At 35.3% G+C, this 20,350-nt stretch overlaps 1 protein-coding gene across 6 annotated transcripts in view; it reads right to left on the bottom strand.

Moving 5' to 3' along the window:
• Positions 1-6,293: 6,293 nt before the first annotated feature.
• LOC123531629 (uncharacterized) overlaps positions 6,294-20,350 on the bottom strand; it is a 100,532-nt gene continuing 86,475 nt past the window's right edge. For all 6 annotated transcript variants that reach the window (XM_045312759.2, XM_045312757.2, XM_045312756.2 and 3 more), the window contains exons 7-9: positions 14,936-15,147; positions 10,998-11,127; positions 6,294-10,344 (exon numbers count right to left, since the gene is read on the bottom strand). In XM_045312759.2, the coding sequence (XP_045168694.1) occupies positions 10,253-10,344; positions 10,998-11,127; positions 14,936-15,147 (434 nt within the window). In that variant the 3' untranslated portion in view covers positions 6,294-10,252. The remainder of the gene's footprint in view (positions 10,345-10,997; positions 11,128-14,935; positions 15,148-20,350) is intronic.

Consider the following 20,350-nt stretch of genomic DNA (forward strand, 5'->3'; position numbering starts at 1 on the left):
TTCTATGTGACTAACAAGGTGAAATTCTTGTAAAAGTTTCATCTTTGCTTTATGTGCTTTCTAGATATGCTTTTTATTGAAAATTTGAGTAATTTATAGGGGCCCATATGATGAAAAAAAAAGCTTATTAGTTCCTTGCTGGTAACACCGGAGGAGACTGTAGGAATGCCCTCTATATGTCCGTCTGTCTGTCCGTCCACAAATCTGGATCCTGCAATTACTCTAAAGTATTAAAGCTAGGTTCATAAAACTTGGTATATGAATAGAGGGCAATATGTCGATTATGCACATACATGACTTATTCTTGAAGGTCAAGTAAAAATTGATTCCGCTCCATAACTTCTATATGCATTGATGGATTATCTTAGTGCTACATAGAATTGTTCCACATGATGAGACAATGTGTCAGCACAGGACTTATACTTGTCAGTCGGAGGTCAAGGTCACTATTGAAAGTTTTCCACCAGTAGGGGACTCCTGTATTGCCACTGCAATACTCAGTCACTTGTTATGACCTCTATTGATTTTGGCTTCACTCGATCAAAGACCAAGGTCACAGGGGCCAGAACATTGAAAATCGTTTCCAATCCATAATTTGAGAACCACTAGGCACAGAATGTCGAAATTTCTTGGGATGATTGGACATGCCAAGTAGATGATCCCAGTTGCAGTCAACCGTTGGTGTCTCTTGGACTTTTGCTCCTGTCCCCTATTGACTTCTTGCCTATTACTACTATGCATTGGGGGGAGACGTGCTTTTCCACAAAAGCATCTTCTGGGTTTTCCTGTTGTCGATGGGCACTGTATTTACTGTTGATAAAAGTACAGGTTGGTGCCAAATAAAAGCTCAGAACAAATATATACCAGAGACAGCCAGGCTTTAAAGTCCCTCATTTTGTTTACAATTGAAACTTATCTGAAACTGTGAATAAAGATGCCCTGTTGATAGACTAGCTCTTGAACACTATGCTACAAACATCACAAAAAAGATTTGTATTCCTTTGTATTAAAATGTTGTAAGCTTTTAGAATCAGTCCAATTTTCTTCTTCTATTTATGACTTACATTGAAGGAAAATCAGAAATTTCACAGAAGTAATATACTGGAATTATGTATGTTCCAGAAGAAATCCAGTGTTTGACCAGTGTTGAATATGATTGAATTTTAGAATAATACAACATTTCTCCATTTTGCACTGCCATAGTTGTAATTTCAAAATAATCAGGATCTGCATGATATGAAGTCATCCAAATATAGCAGAAGTAAACAGTTTCAAGCTGTCATGGAAGAAGAAGGGACAGACACATTTTGTTCTAAACACCAATCTGCTGCCATTTGGATGACTGTCTCACATGATGGAAGAAGGGACAGACACATTTTGTTCTAGACACCAATCTGCTGCCATTTGGGCAACAGTCTCACATGGTGGAAGAAGGGACAGACACATTTTGTTCTAAACACCAATCTGCTGCCTTTTGGATGACTGTCTCACATGACGGAAGGAGGGACAGACACATTTTGTTCTAAACACCAATCTGCTGCCATTTGGATGACTGTCTCACATGACGGAAGAAGGGACAGACACATTTTGTTCTAGACACCAATCTGCTGCCATTTGGATGACTGTCTCACATGACGGAAGGAGGGACAGACACATTTTGTTCTAGACACCAATCTGCTGCCATTTGAATGACTGTCTCACATGACGGAAGGAGGGACAGACACATTTTGTTCTAGACGCCAAACTGCTGCCATTTGGATGATTGTCTAACATGATGGAAGAAGGGACAGACACATTTTGTTCTAGACATTAATCTGCTGCCATTTGGACGACTGTCTCACATGGTGGAAGAAATGACAGACACATTTTGTTCTAAACACCAATCTGCTGCCATTTGGATGACTGTCTCGCATGACGGAAGCACTGGCGCCAGACCAGAAAGAAAATGCCTCTGTACATGTTATACCCTACCCCTAGGTATTCTATAAGAACCATGGTCATGAAGGGGAAAATATACTAACCCGTTTCAATCGCACATTTCATACCTAAAACACTCAGTTCGGTAAAAGTGTACTATGGATATCAAACAAGTAAGAATTTATCTTCCATTGTGTACCGGTCACATTTCTTCAATACTTCTTACCTTAGAAAAACAACGCGTAATTTATAGATTTTTCAACGTTTCACAAAAAACTTGCTTGAACTTCCCTGGTAAAGTTCCGTTCTAGATTACAAAACCATTCTGATTGGCTGTTGTGAAAATGTATGTCAATCGTCATTTTACTACACTTGTTCGCTAAAATGTGAAAATGCAGCCTAAATATGGAAAATGAATAAAATAAACAGAACAGATGTAGACCAATGTATGATTTCAAATTAAATATCATATACAAGATGAATTTCATTCATCATTTCGAGCTTTAGTGTAAAATTGTGATTTTTTTAAAAATTCTGCTTTTGTTTGTTTACATTTCGCCTAACATGTGCACACCGCCGTGACCTCTAGACCGGATGTTCATTAGGGAAGTTCACGCAAGTTTTTTCTGTAGCGTTGACGAAAGCATAAAATATGTTGATAATCTCAGCAATATGGAATACTGAGACAATGTAACTGGTGCATGATGGAGGATAAATTATCGCTTGTTCAATATACTAGGTAACCATGCACGAAACTGCGCGTTTAAGTTGAGAAATGTATGCTTGAAACGGGTTAGTATATTTTCCCGTTCATGACCATGGTTCTTATAGAATACCTAGGGGTAGGGTATAACATGTACAGTCTGCTGCCATTTGGATGACAGTCTCACATGGTGGAAGAAGGAACAGACACATTTTGTTCTAAACACCAATCTGCTGCCTTTTGGATGACTGTCTCACATAATGGAAGAAGGGACAGATACATTTTGTTCTAAACACCAATCTGCTGCCATTTGGATGACAGTCTCACATGGTGGAAGAAGGGACAGACACATTTTGTTCTAAACACCAATCTGCTGCCATTTGGGCAACAGTCTCACATGGTGGAAGAAGGGACAGACACATTTTGTTCTAAACACCAATCTGCTGCCTTTTGGACGACAGTCTCACATGATGGAAGAAGGGACAGACATATTTTATTCTAATCACCAATCTGCTGCTATTGGGATGACTATCTCACATGGTGGAAGAAATGACAGACATAATTTGTTCAAATCACACATCTGCTGTCATTGGGATGACTATCTCATAACCTTTCCACACCTGTAACGTGATAAACGTATTAGCGCCTGATGGCCCTTTCATGCTTCCGTAGAATCAACATTCATTACACGAAATTCATGTTGAAAATATTACTGAAATGTCTAGGTTTGCAACTCTCAAATACGGAAATATCTTACACCCGAGGTTTATACTGACACTTTCAGACAACATCAAAAAGGACCTTTGAGCGATTTGACGAAGTTCCAAAAATCTCTATGTACCCTTGCTCCGTTACGGACCCCTGTGGGATTTGTGTTATTCAGACTTCAAATATTTTTTCGTAGATGAAAAGCTGACATGTCGTGCTAAAGCCCAGGTATTTTCAAATCATTAGAAAATGCTGAAATTGACTCCCCATTAGCAAAAAAAAAACAAGAGGGCCATGAAGGCCCTGTATCGCTCACCTGACCTATTGACCTAAAGATCATCAAGATTAACATTCTGACCAAGTTTCATCAAGATATGTTCATAAATGTGGCCTCTACAGTGTTAACTAGCTTTTCTTTTGATTTGACCCCGTGACCTAGTTTTTGACCCAACATGACCCAGATTCGAACTTGACCTAAAGATCATCAAGTTTAACATTCTAAGTTTCATGAAGATACAGTCATAAATGTGGCCTCTAGAGTGTTAACAAGCTTTTCCTTTGATTTGCCCCCATGACCTAATTCTTGACCCAACATGACCCAGATTCGAACTTGACCTAAAGATCATCAAGTTTAATATTCTGACTAAGTTTCATGAAGATATAGTCATAAATGTGGCCTCTTTAGTGTTAACAAGCTTTTCCTTTGATTTAACCTAGTGACCTAGTTTTTGACCGAAGCTGACCCAGGTTTAAACTTGACCTAAAGAGCATCAAGATAAACATCTGACCAAGTTTCATTAAGATATGGTCATAAATGTGGCCTCTACAGTGTTAACTAGCTTTTCCTTTGATTTGACCAGGTGACCTAGTTTTTAATCCTACATGACCCAGATTCAAACTGGACCTTAAGATCATCAATATTAACATTCTGACCAAGTTTCATGAAGATTATAGTCATAAATGCGGCCTCTACAGTGTTAACAAGCTTTTCCTTTGATTTGACCTGGTGACCTAGTTTTTGACCCCAGATGACCCAATATCAAACTCATCCAAGACTTTATAAGGATAACATTCTGACTAAGTTTCATTAAGATTGGGCCAAAATTGTGACCTCTAGAGTGTTAACAAGCTTTTCCTTTGATTTGACCTGGTGACCTAGTTTTTGACCCCAGATGACCCAATATCGAACTCATCCAAGATTTTATGGAGGGTAACATTCTGACCAAGTTTCATTAAGATTGGGCCAAAAATGTGACCTCTAGAGTGTTAACAAGCTTTTCCTTTGATTTGACCTGGTGACCTAGTTTTTGATCCCAGATGACCCAATATCGAACTCGTCCAAGACTTTATGGAGGGTAACATTCTGACCAAGTTTCATTAAGATTGGGTCAAAAATTGTGACCTCTAGAGTGTTGACAAGCTTTTCCTTTGATTTTGCCCTGGTGACCTAGTTTTTGAACCCAGATGACCCAATATCGAACTCGTCCAAGATTTTATGGAGGGTAACATTCTGACCAAGTTTCATTAAGATTGGGCCAAAAATGTGACCTCTAGAGTGTTAACAGTCAAATTGTTGACGACGGACGGACGGACGGACGGACGACGACGGACGCCGGACACAGGGTGATCACTAAAGCTCACCTCTGAGCACTTCGTGCTCAGGTGAGCTAAAAAAGTCCACGCGCATTAATTTTGACGGGGTTACGCCAGACTATCGACCAATCTAAAGGCGACTTTCGTTTTCAAGTTTTGTCTACTTTCATATTCTTTACTTCCGGAAATAGCTGAAGGTCAAGTGACGTCATTTTCAAAAACATACATATGCCTGGCGAGATTGCATAAAAATGTGCCCGGTGTCCTAAGGATATGGTGGAAGAAATGACAATACATAATTTTTTCTAATCACCAATCTGTTGTCATTGGGATGACTATCTCACATGGTGGAAGTACTGTTGAAAAACTGCGTTAAACCCAAACAAAACAAAACAAACACATGGTGGTAGAAGAGACAGACATATATTTTCTAACCATCAATCTGCTGCCATTGGGATGACTGTCTCACATGTTTGAAAGTCCCAGACACATTTTGTTCTAATCACAAAGCTTCTGCTGCCATAGGGATGACTATCTCACATGGTGGACGGACAGACACATTTTGTTTTAACCACCAAGCTTCTGTTACCATAGGGATGACTATCTCATATGGTGGAAGGGACAGACACTCCTAACCACAAATGTTCTGTTGCCATTGGGATGGCCATCTCACTTTGTGGAAGAAAGGACATGCACATTTTGTTCTAAACACCTTTCCACAGACAATATGATGGCTGTTGCACATGGTGGACTAAGGGACATGCACATTTTGTTCTAACAATCTTTCCACAATTTGATGGTTATCTCCCATGGTGGATGAAGGGACATTTCCACCGATGATTTTATGGCTATCTCACATGGTAGACAAAGGGACATGCACATTTCCTCTATAAGATTCGTTCACGGGTTTAGGTGCAGAAGGTAATTGTTCAGGTGGTAATGAGGCTCTAAAGTTGTCATCTTGTAAAGTCTGGAAATGGAAAAAGTTGACACCCAGATACCATTCCATAATGCATCCTTTTTTTTAAGCAGGCTTGTAAAAATCATTATACATGGGAGACTTACTTTTTACAGGTTTTGTACTTGTACAAAGTTGTGAAAATATATCAAACACAAATATTTCCTACAAATAAATGTGTACCTAGAAAACTAAAATTTTGTGCCTGCAAAAATGGGAATATAGACAAAACCCCCCCTGCTCAATTAAACCAAAGTGGACAAAATCCCTGCATTGTTTTTGAATTGTATCAAAGGAGGTGGGGGCGGATTTTGTCTGCCTTGGTCATTTTGTTCTACATTCATGACACACAACTATATAAGATTGTTTAGTTGCCATATATTGATTATAGGATACAATAAACAAACAAACTCATCAGATCTAATTTTATTAGAAATTCATAAATCTAAACATGGAAATACAATGAAACTTATTAACACACAAAGAAATTAAAGTTTGGAGATTTTGAGCAACTGTTAGAACTGTACAGCCTTTACACCATTATCTACAATGAATGCAATTTAAATTTACTTCCTGAATCTTTTTATGAAGTAAAATGCAAATCTCAAGCCATTTTCTGGCAGAACTGTTTTGTTTGGAAAAAAAAAACATATAGCTGCTTTTTTTGTTTCAATGGCGCAGTAGAATTTCATCAGTGCCATGTTACTAAACAGACATGTATAAAGTCATTTCATAGATTCAGATATATTGTCTACATCCTTTTAACACTTCTTTCTTCAGACTTTCATTTTTGTTGCAACATTTTCTCATTTAGAATAACACACAATGATCCAGCTCACTTCAATGTTCATAAGCCAGTTCCAAACAATGGATATTTTTAGTTGCACATCTTGGTACAAATGTACTGGCTCAAATATAATTTATCAAAATATCTCATAAAACCATGGTTGTTAAAATAATCAAACCACTTTATTTTTAAATGTCTCAATGATTGGAATAATAATTTAAAAACCTAGAAGTAACATTACACTTACCAAGTATTTGCCTATCAATCAGTTTAGATCCTCTATAGACCTAACCTATAGGAAATTCAGTATCAGTTCAAGACAATTACTATATATTTCGTTAACTGTACAGTCCATCTCCAAATTTCAAGCTTTGTACTTCCATCTATACAGAAAAAAAGGGGAAAGGGGAAGCAAAAAGCGAGGGTAAGCTTCGATAGAAAGGCACTGATTGTACATCTCAGTTGCTTGCGGTTATTCCCTTCAATGTATTATTCATGATTATTCTTTAAAGCTTGAGGATTAGAGAGAGGTTGAAACTCCGAAACTGTACGAGCACACAAATTTGTACGACTTTAATGAATATTTCAGTAAGTGTTTTGGGAATCAAAAATTTCAGAATGTTGAAATTTTAACTGAATTTAGTAGTACAAGTTCATAAAAATAATTGAAAAACCATTTTTTATTGTTTAAAAACATGCATATTTATGTCTGGCAGAAATTAACTTTTACACATATCTTGTTTTAGTGTGCACATTGTTATGATACAAAGAATCAACCTCTGTTATGCCGAAATTTCATGTTATTCTAGGTTTGCAGTTTAGATTTTTTCTATCTTCTAGCTAAAATAGTCATGATTAAATTATGTTTTGGATCAATGACTTTCATAGAAAGTTCATATTGACTGTCTTCTATTAATGACATCTCGTTAACTTGCACAATACACATGATTTATCCATGGGAAGAATACAATATTTGTTTACACACCAAATACACATGAATAAATTTTTTTAATAAACTGTACAATATGCAATACACTGTTAATGCGTAAATCACACAAACACTTAACTGGATACACTTAAAGCAGGTGAAAAGCTTTCAATGTACAATCCAACACATTCTCGCACACAAGTCTTTTCAGTTCCATTTATACCATCAACACTGGCTTAGGTTGAAATATAAACCAAACTAATTTCTGTGTACTTCTGCCAAAAATATCATAGAAAACTCACTTTGAATCCATTTAAAGATAAGAATGTCTGAACAGATTTCTGTGAGAAAATGGCAGTAAAGTTAATTCGAATTTAAGCCTGGAATATTTTCCGATTATTAGCGCATCTTTTTCATTTTAATTTAAAATAGATACAGTAAAAAATGTCTTACTAATTTTTCTTTAACCATCCACCACTCGCATGAAGGCTTTTCTTGAAAAAAACAATTTGCTTATCTGAGTATTTCTATGCGTGGATTTCTGGTGTAATTTCTGATATCAACATTTATCAAACAAACAAACTTACAGTTCACACACCGCTAACGTAAAACAAGTATACAGTATTGTACAAAACTGATAACAGTATATGTTAAAAATCTATACAACTGATGTAAAATAAAAGTGTATAACTTGGAATTATGTTTCATGAAAGAATGGCGATTCCTATCGCATAATATGAAATGTGAATGAAAATGAACCTAAGAAAATTGGGAAAATAAATGTAAAATGAAATCATACTTTTATACAATCAAACGATGATAATACATGTTGATCTCTATATATATAATATGGATACATAATTATGTAAATATTTAGACCTGAAACATGGGTGTTGCTAAATACACAGAGCTTTCGTAAAGTGCTTTTTGTAACCGTCATCTTTATATTTTAAAAATAAAATTGATTTGATAAAATGTTTTTTCTTTAGTATCAAGTAAACTGTACCAGTGTTAAATTTCTGGAGTTTTTTTTATCACTTTAAGCTAATGTCTTGCAACTTATAGCTGAAAATTAAAACCGGTTGAAAATTCATTATGTAAGCAAAACCCAAAAAGGAAGGCAAGCTCTGTGTACTGAATGGCATTTGCTGCTGTGTAAAATAGATATAATCTCGCTTAATTAGTATTAATATGGTACACGAGAATGAATTACACATAAAAGAATGCTTTCGCTTGTACGGAACCTATACGGTACACAAGAACAAAATAGACATACAGAATGATTTTACATGTACGACAATTTGAATTACCTAATTAAATTTTCAACATTCACATATACACAGTTTACTTGAACACAAGTTACAACAGATTTGGATAGGTGTGTTCTCAAACAACAGAAAAATCATGGGATACTTAAAAAGCAAAGTTTTAAATGTAGTTAATATTTCTCAGACAAAAAACAGCTTTTAAATTAGGTGCAGAAAGCTATATATGTTTTTTTACATCTATATTCAAAGAAATGTACACAAGGTTATGTCACCTGACAATGACTTATCAGACAATATGAAAATTAACACCACTTTTAATATTCTAAAACTCTGTCTCAGGTTATATGAATTTCATTCTTTTCACGTCTTTGCTCCTTAAACAGGGTTAACTAGAAATATCTATTTATATAATAAAAAGAGACCTACAATGAAACAGATTAATTTCTCACAATAAATTATGAAAATTATCTGATTGCATTAACAATAGCACTAGGTGTCTTGGAATGATGGTCTAAATCAATTAATTAAAAACAATAAAAATCTAAATTTAAACTGTACATTATTTGGCTAGTAAAGCATTAGTCTTGAGTGACATCCCTGATAACTTGAATGTGTTAAATTTCACACCATATTCAACATTTTTTAAACAAAGCATGGTCCATGAACACACCTTATTTCTACTCTAAGCATGAACACACAACCATTATCTAACAAGGTTGCCAAAGTACACTGCAGTAGCTGCCCTAAAGATTTGCACATCTGAATCAATATTAGCTTTCAGTTTCCCTGAACGCCAATTTACATCAAACTTTCTCTAATGAACTACATACTCTTCATGACTTTCTCTATGATCAATCAAAAGAGATTTCTTGCATATTGCAGATTTTTGAGATGTCAGTCTAAACTAATGCTTTACTAGAAGTATCTACAATTAGGAAATATTTTTACAATTTGATCTTTTCATCTCGCACACATTTCAGTTTCTACAAAAAAAAAAAACAACAGAAAAAGAACTAGTTTATAGTTCAATCTCAACACTAAGAAGATTTAAATTGTTTCTTTCTAATGTTTATTTGCAAATACCTTGAACTTGCACTGTTCAGTAAAAAAAATTCATGTTCTGTATTTTGAATGAATGAGTTCCATCTAATGGTGAGGTAAATATATTTATATCATTATGCTTGCTGTTCATGGCAACATATCTTTCAACATTTTCTGGTTATCAAAAATACATATCATTGTCCTTTTTATGTAACACATATTCTGTTACTCAAACACATATTCACTTGCCAAATTGTCCAACAGTATGTGCCAAATTTAACCTGCTGACCTGGATGATGTAACAACATAGACTAAAGATGGTGATTTTAAAAGACTAAGGTCAATAGTGTTACAAGCGTGCCAGATGTTTGGATACGAAAGCCATGACAAGGCAGGCGAGCAGTGACAATGGACTCGCAATTCCAGCAGCAGCTACTGTTACTGAAAGAAAGAAAATTACACATGTGTTATTTAACAAAGAGAAATGTATAAAAAGAGTATGTCTGTTGGGTTTAATACACCAATTTTCTACAATTTATCAGTTACCGAAATACAGTGACAGACAATTTTACAATCTAACCAGCATTGTTCGATTTTATACTTGAACTAAATACATATCCTAAGAACAAATTCAATTCATCCCTGCAAGGACAGATATTTGCCTTCTCATGAGGTGATAGAATTCTTAGTAAATCTATCTTTCTAAAGGACAAAATTTATACATCCCTGCAAGGACAGATATTTGCCTTCTCATGATGTGATAGAATTCTTAGTGAATCTATCTTTCTAAAGGACAAAATTTATACATCCCGGCACTGACAGATATTTGCCTTCTCATGAGGTGATAGAATTCTTAGTGAATCTATCTTTCTAAAGGACAAAATTTATACACCTCTGCAAGGACAGATATTTGCATTCCAATCTGTTAGTATTCATAGCCAGTATCCAGTCAAGGGTGCAACACAATCTGGTTGCTTAAGGAAACTTAAAATTACAACCGAGTCCATTTATAGCCAGTTAACTACTTACATACAGTGCTCACTAAGGCTGTTTCAACTGTAAATACACATGAAGTAAACAATTTTTTTCCTTACCATCATACAATGTTACTGGATGTTTGTGAATGTTCTCTCCCTTTCCATACACCACAAAGTAAGTCTCTTTAAACAACTTCTCTGTTATTGTGAACAATTCCAAATTGAAATCTATTCCTTCACTTGTTTTCTGAAAAATATGTATGTATGTTAAATTAACACCAACTCAATAAATGTCACATAGCAATGTTCCAGGCACTGCGGGCAGAATTACTATTCTTCTGCAAGCCAACTGGATAGGGACAAATGAATCGATGCCTTTAATCTCTCTGAAAGAGAGGTCGAACTACAGTAATGTGGGGACAATAGTTTTCTTCATAGAAAAGTCCTGCAGGACTAGTGAATTACAACTGTTACTTGTCCTTCTAAAGAGTAAACTAGTCCTTCAATTTTCGGATGGCTAATATTTTGTTTCGCAGCCAACACTTATACATTTAGGTCATAATAAATTTATTCCTAGATAATCATCCAAATTTTGTATAAAAAGGGGTTGGGTTTGGGGGGGGGGGGGGGGGGGAATTTTTTTTATTATTTCTAAATCAACTGTACGCAGGGGTTTCATTTGACCCAGACTTGTGATTTTGACTCTTGAAATAAGCAATAGTGTACATATAGACTCCTAGGATTTCAAACTTCAAACCCGATAACAAATCATATTAACAAATGTTACGATCAAATAGCCAGTAATTATCAGCAATTAGCTTGTCACACCTCGTGTCAATTTTGTTGTTCACAGTTTGATCTCGGTTAAATAAATATCCTGATATTTGTGATTTTTAATATATCTTTTTTTAATCAAAATACTTTTAAATTTATAAGAAATTAATTTTGTTTGGAAGAAAAATAAACTACTCCATCTTTTACGGAATGTAACGGCAATCTTAGGTTTTAGTGTACACAGTAAGCGCAAAGAGTAGTTTCCCTTTACCAAAATGGCGAAAAATCGGAAATAAAATTTGTTTTGAAGTTGAAAATTCATTTATACCTGTGTATAAAGCACTTCCACGATTCGGGGCTGGTCCCGGGGGTAAAAAAAAAAAAAACAACAACTGCGCAATATACGTGAGTATCTATCTACGGCATTTTTCAGCAGCATCAGAACAAATATACAGGACCCTGTCGCGGTTCGTACATTTTTGGTTCTTTCTTCTTTTTTTTTTGAGAGAGAGAGAGAGCAATGAACAATAGGGCCATGAAGGTCCTGTATCGCTCACCTGACCTATTGACCTAAAGATCATCAAGATCAACATTCTGACCAAGTTTCATTAAGATATGGTCATAAAAGTAGCTCTAAAGTGTTAACTACCTTTTCCTTTGATTTGACCCGGTGACCTAGTTTTTGACCCCACATGACCCAGATTCAAACCTGACCTAAAGATCATCAAGATTAACATTCTGATTAAGTTTCATGAAGATACAGTCATAAATGTGGCTTCTAGAGTGTTAACAAGCTTTTCCTTTGATTTGACCTAGTGACCTAGTTTTTGATCCCCACCTGACCCAGATTTGAACTTGACCTATGGATCATCAAGATTAACATTCTGACCAAGTTTCATTTAGATATGGTCATAAATGTGGCCTCTAGAGTGTTAACAAGCTTTTCCTTTGATTTGACCTAGTGACCTAGTTTTTGACCCTACATGACCAAGATTCAAACTGGACCTTATGATCATCAAGATTAACATTCTGACCAAGTTTCATGAAGATAGAGTCATAAATGTGACCTCTATAGTGTTAACAAGCTATTCCTTTGATTTGACCTGGTGACCTAGTTTTTGACCCCAGATGACATAATATTGAATTCGTCCAAGATTTTATTGAGGGTAACATTCTGACCAAGTTTCATTAAGATTGGAACAAAATTGTGACCTCTAGAGTGTTAACAAGCTTTTCCTTTGATCTGACCTGGTGACCTAGTTTTTGACCCCAGATGACCCAATATTGAACTCGTCCAAGATTTTATTGTAAGTAACATTCTGACCAAGTTTCATTAAGATTGGGTCAAAATTGTGACCTCTAGAGAATTAACAAGCTTTTCCTTTGATTTGACCTAGTGACCTAGTTTTTGACCCCAGATGACCCAATATCGAACTCGTCCAAGATTTTATTGAGGGTAACATTCTGACCAAGTTTCATTAAGATTTGGTCAAAATTGTGACCTCTAGAGTGTTAACAGTCAAACTGTTGACGACAAACTGACGGATGGACACGGCGATTACAAAAGCTCACCTTGAGCACTTTGTGCTCAGGTGAGCTAAAAAGGTTGGGGCGGCATAAAAAAAGAGGGGGCAGGTGGGGATGATAATCTAGGAATCAATTTATAGTTGTACTGAATACTGCAAATAACCGAGATGAAGTCAGTGTATTTTTTATTTAACATCATGTGTGTCACCCTATGTATCAACTTGCTTGTTTCATTTTGGATCCTCATGGAATTGATAATTAAATTAAGAAATAATAAGTTCCCAAGTGTGGTTTATCATAGAATAACCCTTGTTTTGAGTTCTTATGTGTAAGAGTATATCACGAAGGCCGTAGGCCTGAGTGATAATTTGTTTCGCATAAAAACGAAAAACTAGGGTTATCCTACGATAAATCACACTTGGGAACTTGTTATTTCGATTCTAACATGACAAACTAGTATCAACAGTTAAAACAAGAGGGCCCTGAAGGCCCTGTATTATCACCTGATCTATGGACCTAAAGATCTTCAAGATTAACAGTCTGTCCAAGTTTCATTAAGATATGGTCATAAATGTGGCCTCTAAAGTGTTAACTAGCTTTTCCTTTGATTTGACCTAGTTTTTGATCCCACATGACCTAGATTCGAATTTGACCTAAAGATCATCAAGATTAGCATTCTAAGTTGAAGGAACATACAGTCATAAATGTGGCCTCTACAGTCTCAACGAGTGTTTCCTTTGATTTGACCTTATGACCTAGTTTTTGACCCCAGATGCCCCAATATCGAACTCGTCCAAGATTTTACTGAGGGTAACATTCTGACCAAGTTTCAATATGACTGGGCCAAAATTGTGACCTAGACTGTTAACAAGCCTTTCCTTTGATTTGACCTAGTGACCTAGTTTTTGACCCAACCTGACCAAGATTTGAACATGAGCTATAGATCATCAAGATTAACATTCTGACCAAGTTAGTTTCATTAAGATATGGTCATAAATGTGGCCTCTACAGTGATAACTAGCTTTTCCTTTGATTTGACCTGGTGACTAAGTTTTTGACCTCTAGAGTGTTAACAAGCTTTTCCTTTGATTTGGCCTGGTGACCTAGTTTTTGAACCCAGATGACCAAATATCGAATTCGTCCAAGATTTTATTGACCAAGTTTCATTAAGATTGGGTCAAAATTGTGACCTCTAGTGTTAACAAGCTTTTCATTTGATTTGACATGGTGACCTGGTTTTTGACCCCAGATGACCCAATATCAAACTCATCTAAGATTTGATTGAGAGTAACATTCTGACCAAGTTTCATTAAGATTGGGCCAAAATTGTGACCTCTAGTGTTAACAGTCAAATTATTGACGACGACAGTTGTCAGTCTAACACTCTGAAACAGGGCAATCACAAAAGCTCACCTTTGAGCACTTTGTGCTGAGGTGAGCTAAAAAAGATGGTAACTACTTTTTACGACCGTGCTACGCACCATGATCAGACGAAGTCATTGCACGCTAATGGTTTATTGCAGAATAACACGAGATAGATTTGCTCTACATGTATGTAGGTTATTCGCTGTCATTTTAGAATGGTTGATAAATAAGGTAAATTGGTAAGGTCTGGTTTTCAAAGTTTTTACTGTGAGGGGTAAATTTATATACCATATACACAATGATTATAAAGTTTCATATCAGTAACTTTTATTCAGTAACACGCGTATAGGTCATGTAAACCAGTTAATTTTCAAGACTGCATCCCTTACCATACACTTAGATTCAATGATGTCATATTCTTTAGTTGGGTCCTTCCATCTCTGGTCGTTCATAATTCGTTGTCCTTTAACACTCAACTCCCACATGAGGTTCTCACACCTGAGAGCATCACTATTTTCTCCAGCAGTCACTTTGCATTCGATCACCCTATTTTTGTCTCCAAGAGCAGCTGTGGCATTCTTGCATGTAATAGTGGGTTTGTCTGAAAAAAAAAAAAAAAATTTATATATATATATTTTTTTTTAAACTTACAAAAACTGTGGTACAGTTTTAAAGCCGCTTTCCACAGTAATTAAATTTCGTTATAGAAAAATATAGTTCTACTTGCACGTGGTCAAATAATTCTTGTTTCAATAGTGAAACACTGATGCAGTTTAAGTGACCACGCCCCCTGGCGGCCATGTTTTTTGACAAATCAAAATAATTTGAACAATCTTGATCGAGGATCACACCAGGACCATTTGTGTAAAGTTAATCTAAAATCGGGCAAGCAGTTTTATACAAGAAGATTTTTTAAGTTTCCACTATATACATATAAGGAAAAGTGACCACGCCCTTTAGTGGCCATGTTTTTTGACGAATCGGAATAATCTGAACAGTATTGGTTGAGGGTGACATAAGGACCATTTGTGTGAAAATATTTTAAAATCAGACCATCGGTTTAGGAGATGTCATTTGAAGTTTTTTCTATTTTTAGCTCTGGCAGCCCCTATGTGCAACCAAGCGGAACCATTAGAATAATTTTGGTAGAGGACCACCCAAGGAACATCATGACCAAGTTTCATCAAAATCCATTCATTGGTTTTAGAGAAGATGTTGTTTAAACATCATTGTTGACGACGGACAACTTGACGCATGCATGACAGACACAGTGTGATCACAATACCTCACCATGAGCACTTTGTGCTCAGATGAACAAACAAGAAGGCTATAATGGCCCTATATTGCTCACCTGTTATCACTGCACTTAAGGACAAGAAGGTCAAAAAATCATAATCAAGATCAATCAAAAGAATCATGAGAAAATATAGTTGAAATTTTCTTAAAGGTACAGATATGTCAAAATACACCTATAAATTGGAGGTATCATCCATGTTGTACCACAGAAAAGTGGACTCGGTTTTTCCCTAAGGCCAATAATAAAAAAGTTACTAAATAAGCTATTTATTTTTTTTTTATTTTTTTTATAATTTATTTTTTCTCTTTTATGACATACATCATACAAACACGTTACACTTGTTTTGTACAATTCTGCAGACCTACTAAATAATAATAAAACAGAAATAATATCTTTGAGATACATAAAACAATTGCAATTATTTCCCCTTCAGTTTTGTTTATAAAATCGTTTTGTATATCAAAAAAGATAAATAAATGTATCCACTTTGCATGATAAGACGCTTAAATTGAGAAGAAAGTTAACACTGTATAAAATAAAAGTAGAGAAAAAAAATATAGAGTATACCCAAGTGCGCTCTTGATTACCTTTGAAATAGATTATTTCAAATATATATATATTTTTTTTTTTCATTTTTTTTTTTTTTTTCATGTGTCTCAGTGATGTACGTGGTAAGGATGCATATTAAAGATTCAAGAAAGACCATTTCTTTAAATGATAATCAATTTTGTTTTGCATTATTGCTATTTCTTTTTCTAGACAAATTCTGATATTTAAATAGGATAAAAACTGATTGAATACGGGAACCTTTTGTCTATTTTTCATTTGAAAAATAAAATATTTCATCAAAAAAATCATGAAATTTATGGTATTGCTTTTTAACCCCGTTTGCACAGTGCCAAAACTTATACATTCTAGATTGAACAGGCACGATATTCCCTTTTCTGCAAGAAAGTTACTTAGTCTATTCCACAAAATTTGAACATGATTACATTCCCAAAATAGATGTTCTATACTTTCCACTTGCATGTTACAAAAATCACATAAGTTTGTTCTAGACAATTTCATTTTGTACAAGTATTTATTTGTTGGAACTATTCGCATTAAAAATTTATACTGGAAGTTTCTAATTTTTGTGTCTATCGTTGCTTTAAAAATTTGTCCATAAATTTTATTCCATTTTATGTTATTGTTTTCAACAGTAGATCCCCATTTCTTTTCTGATTTTATTTCTGGTTTAAGTTTTACATTTAATTGTTTGGTGTACCGTATTTTGGTGTGTATAGGTCGCGGTAATGTATAGTCCGCATCTAATTTTTGCTCTGGAAATGGTCGGAAAATTTAACTTCCAGCGTATTAGTCGCAGTTAAATTTCCGATTTTTTCCCCAGCAATATTTAATATTTACCGGCAAAAAAGTTATGGCGGCGGCCATATTGATGCCGCGGACTGAATTATTATCAGAACCTGATTGGTGGAAATCGGGCAGTGTTATTTTCGTTCCCAACCGTTTCGTACCAACAGTAGTATCGGTAACAGACTACATCAAAGAAAAGCGGCTTTTTGACACTAATTGGTAGCAGACGGTTTGCGTTTACATTCTGTTATCATGCAAGTTTAAGTGTGAATTGTTTGCACAGCAATTATAACACCTTTCCGTGTCATGTAATTAACCGCGTTCTTTTGATTCTGAGTAAAAAGATTAACAAAATATCTCTGTTTGGATTTTTTTCTTTTATTTAAAAATCAAAAGTAAAAAATTATCTTTCAAATTTTTTAATACGCTAAGAATTAGTATAAACAATGTTTGGAATGGAGGACGGATCTGTCCGGATTTTATCCAACCCGGAGTACATGTCAATGGCGTCCAGTAAAACGAAACTAGAAACAAACGTAATTCAGACTGCAAAAACATCTTTGAATTAAAGTCATTCGTAATTTTAATAGTCTGTATGGGTTATTTAGGTTATATTTTATTGAAAGTAACCGCTATTGGCTGAAAAGCCGCCGATATTGATATTTTTTATCCATTTTGTTCGTTCGTAACAGATGCACGTAATTTTGCGAGAGCTACGGTCAGAAAATTGGCCCGAAAAAAAAAACTGCTGGCAGTGTTCTGTCGTATAGGTCGCAGGAACTTTTTCAGGCAGCAAAATGGGTAGAAAAAGTGCGACCTATACACACCAAAATACGGTATAGTAATTTGTTTGGTGCTTTTGCTGCTTGAATTTTATTAAGCAGGTTGTCTGTAGTATTGTAAATAATGTTTTCTTTTTTAAGTGATTCTTTTAGATCCGGCTTAATGCTGGTGATAATTTGATAATATTTTAGGAATTCATTATCTTCTAGACTGTATAAATACTTGAATTGTTCAAAAGAGTAAAAATCTTTTTTCCTGTAATCAAATAAGTGTTCTAAATATTTTATTCCTTTTTCATACCATTCTTTGTAATACAATGTTTTATTCCCATTCCTTATGTCAGAGTTGTTCCAGATTAGGTAGCAAGGTACACTTAGATGCGAAAAGTTTGGGCACGGACGGTCTTACATGTAGCGAGTCGCAATATTGCACTTCCCCTATGAGCAAAATTTGGGTGGCTATTTTATAAATTGCGTGCATGTTTTGTGCTTTTAATTAATGGCAAGATCAGGATTCTCATACAAGAATAAAGAAAGTTATCAAAGCGAAAGGTTTACATCATCCATGAAAAATAGCGTGCCAAAATCATCAATTTTGCACCTTTTGAACAGTCTACAATGATCCCGCTGCAAGAACACTGTCCAATTTTATTGCATTTCTTAATTTAATAGTCCTTACTGAACGTCAGGACATAAACGGAATGGGGGCCCATCCAGCTCGTTTTTTCAGAAAATAACGAAAATGTTCCTGAGTATCAATTAACAAGCACAGAACCCTTCCGTGAATTGAATTTTTTCCGCGAAATGGTGTCTCATTGATCATACAAAGCTACCAGCAGTTAGTTTTCCAACTGACATCAGAATTTTACATGTATCGGCTGTATAAATTTTCTAAAGAATTAGTAATCATTATCTCTCACCTTAATTTACAGACATCCAAAATCACGATGTTCTCTTTATAACAAATATTGACGGGGGCCAAAATTCGAAAGTGTACCCTGCTACCTTAAGATTTTTCAGTTAATGAACAAAAGAGGGTTTTACTTGTTCTAAACTTTTATATGTCTTTCGCCAATTCAACCAAATAAGTATGTTTTCAATAGCATGAAAAGAAGTCTGTATGAGAGACTCTAAACTTGCCCACCCCTAATGCACAAATTTAGCCAAAATTTAAAAATCGTCGCTACGAGACAAAGAACGTACAATACATCCGTTTTTACCATTTTCTGACATGATTTAACGTATTTTGTCATTAGGAATGATATAAGGGCAATTCTGCACCATTTTGCGAAAATAAAATGTCTCCTCCCCTTATTTTGTTATTTTATGGGGTCCCCACCGTCCGACCATCCCCCTGATTGACGAACTGCATAGCTGGTGGGCCAAATATGTGCTGTATGGGTTAATAACGATAAAAATGATGTTTTTACTGTACCAGAACCTTGTTACTGGAGCTAGAATCCAAAAAAATCGTATGCGTGTATATTGACTTTTATGCTTTTATGTGTCCTCACCGTAACATTTTTGAGCTGCTGTGCCGTCAGGTAGCGTTTTAAGTGCCCAGAATGTTTAGAATATCGAAGAAGAGGTTCTAAACTATTTGAAACCGCACCAATTTAAGAGTTCTTTCAAAATTTAATTTTGGCAGATTTTCCTTAAGGTAGCAAGGTACACTTAGATGCGAAAAGTTTGGGCACGGACGGTCTTACATGTAGCGAGTCGCAATATTGCACTTCCCCTATGAGCAAAATTTGGGTGGCTATTTTATAAATTGTGTGCATGTTTTGTGCTTTTAATTAATGGCAAGATCAGGATTCTCATACAAGAATAAAGAAAGTTATCAAAGCGAAAGGTTTACATCATCCATGAAAAATAGCGTGCCAAAATCATCAATTTTGCACCTTTTGAACAGTCTACAATGATCCCGCTGCAAGAACACTGTCCAATTTTATTGCATTTCTTAATTTAATAGTCCTTACTGAACGTCAGGACATAAACGGAATGGGGGCCCATCCAACTCGTTTTTTCGGAAAATAACGAAAATGTTCCTGAGTATCAATCAACAAGCACAGAACCCTTCCGTGAATTGAATTTTTCCGTGAAATGGTGTCTCATTGATCATACAAAGCTACCAGCAGTTAGTTTTCCAACTGACATCAGAATTTTACATGTATCGGCTGTATAAATTTTCTAAAGAATTAGTAATCATTATCTCTCACCTTAATTTACAGACATCCAAAATCACGATGTTCTCTTTATAACAAATATTGACGGGGGCCAAAATTCGAAAGTGTACCCTGCTACCTTATCTGTTTTCCACTTATGTCATTTAATTCAACCTTCTTAATGGTATGCCATGCAATAAGAAC

Source organism: Mercenaria mercenaria, chromosome 11 (genome assembly GCF_021730395.1).
Source record: "Mercenaria mercenaria strain notata chromosome 11, MADL_Memer_1, whole genome shotgun sequence".
Classification (NCBI taxonomy): Eukaryota; Metazoa; Mollusca; class Bivalvia; order Venerida; family Veneridae; genus Mercenaria; species Mercenaria mercenaria.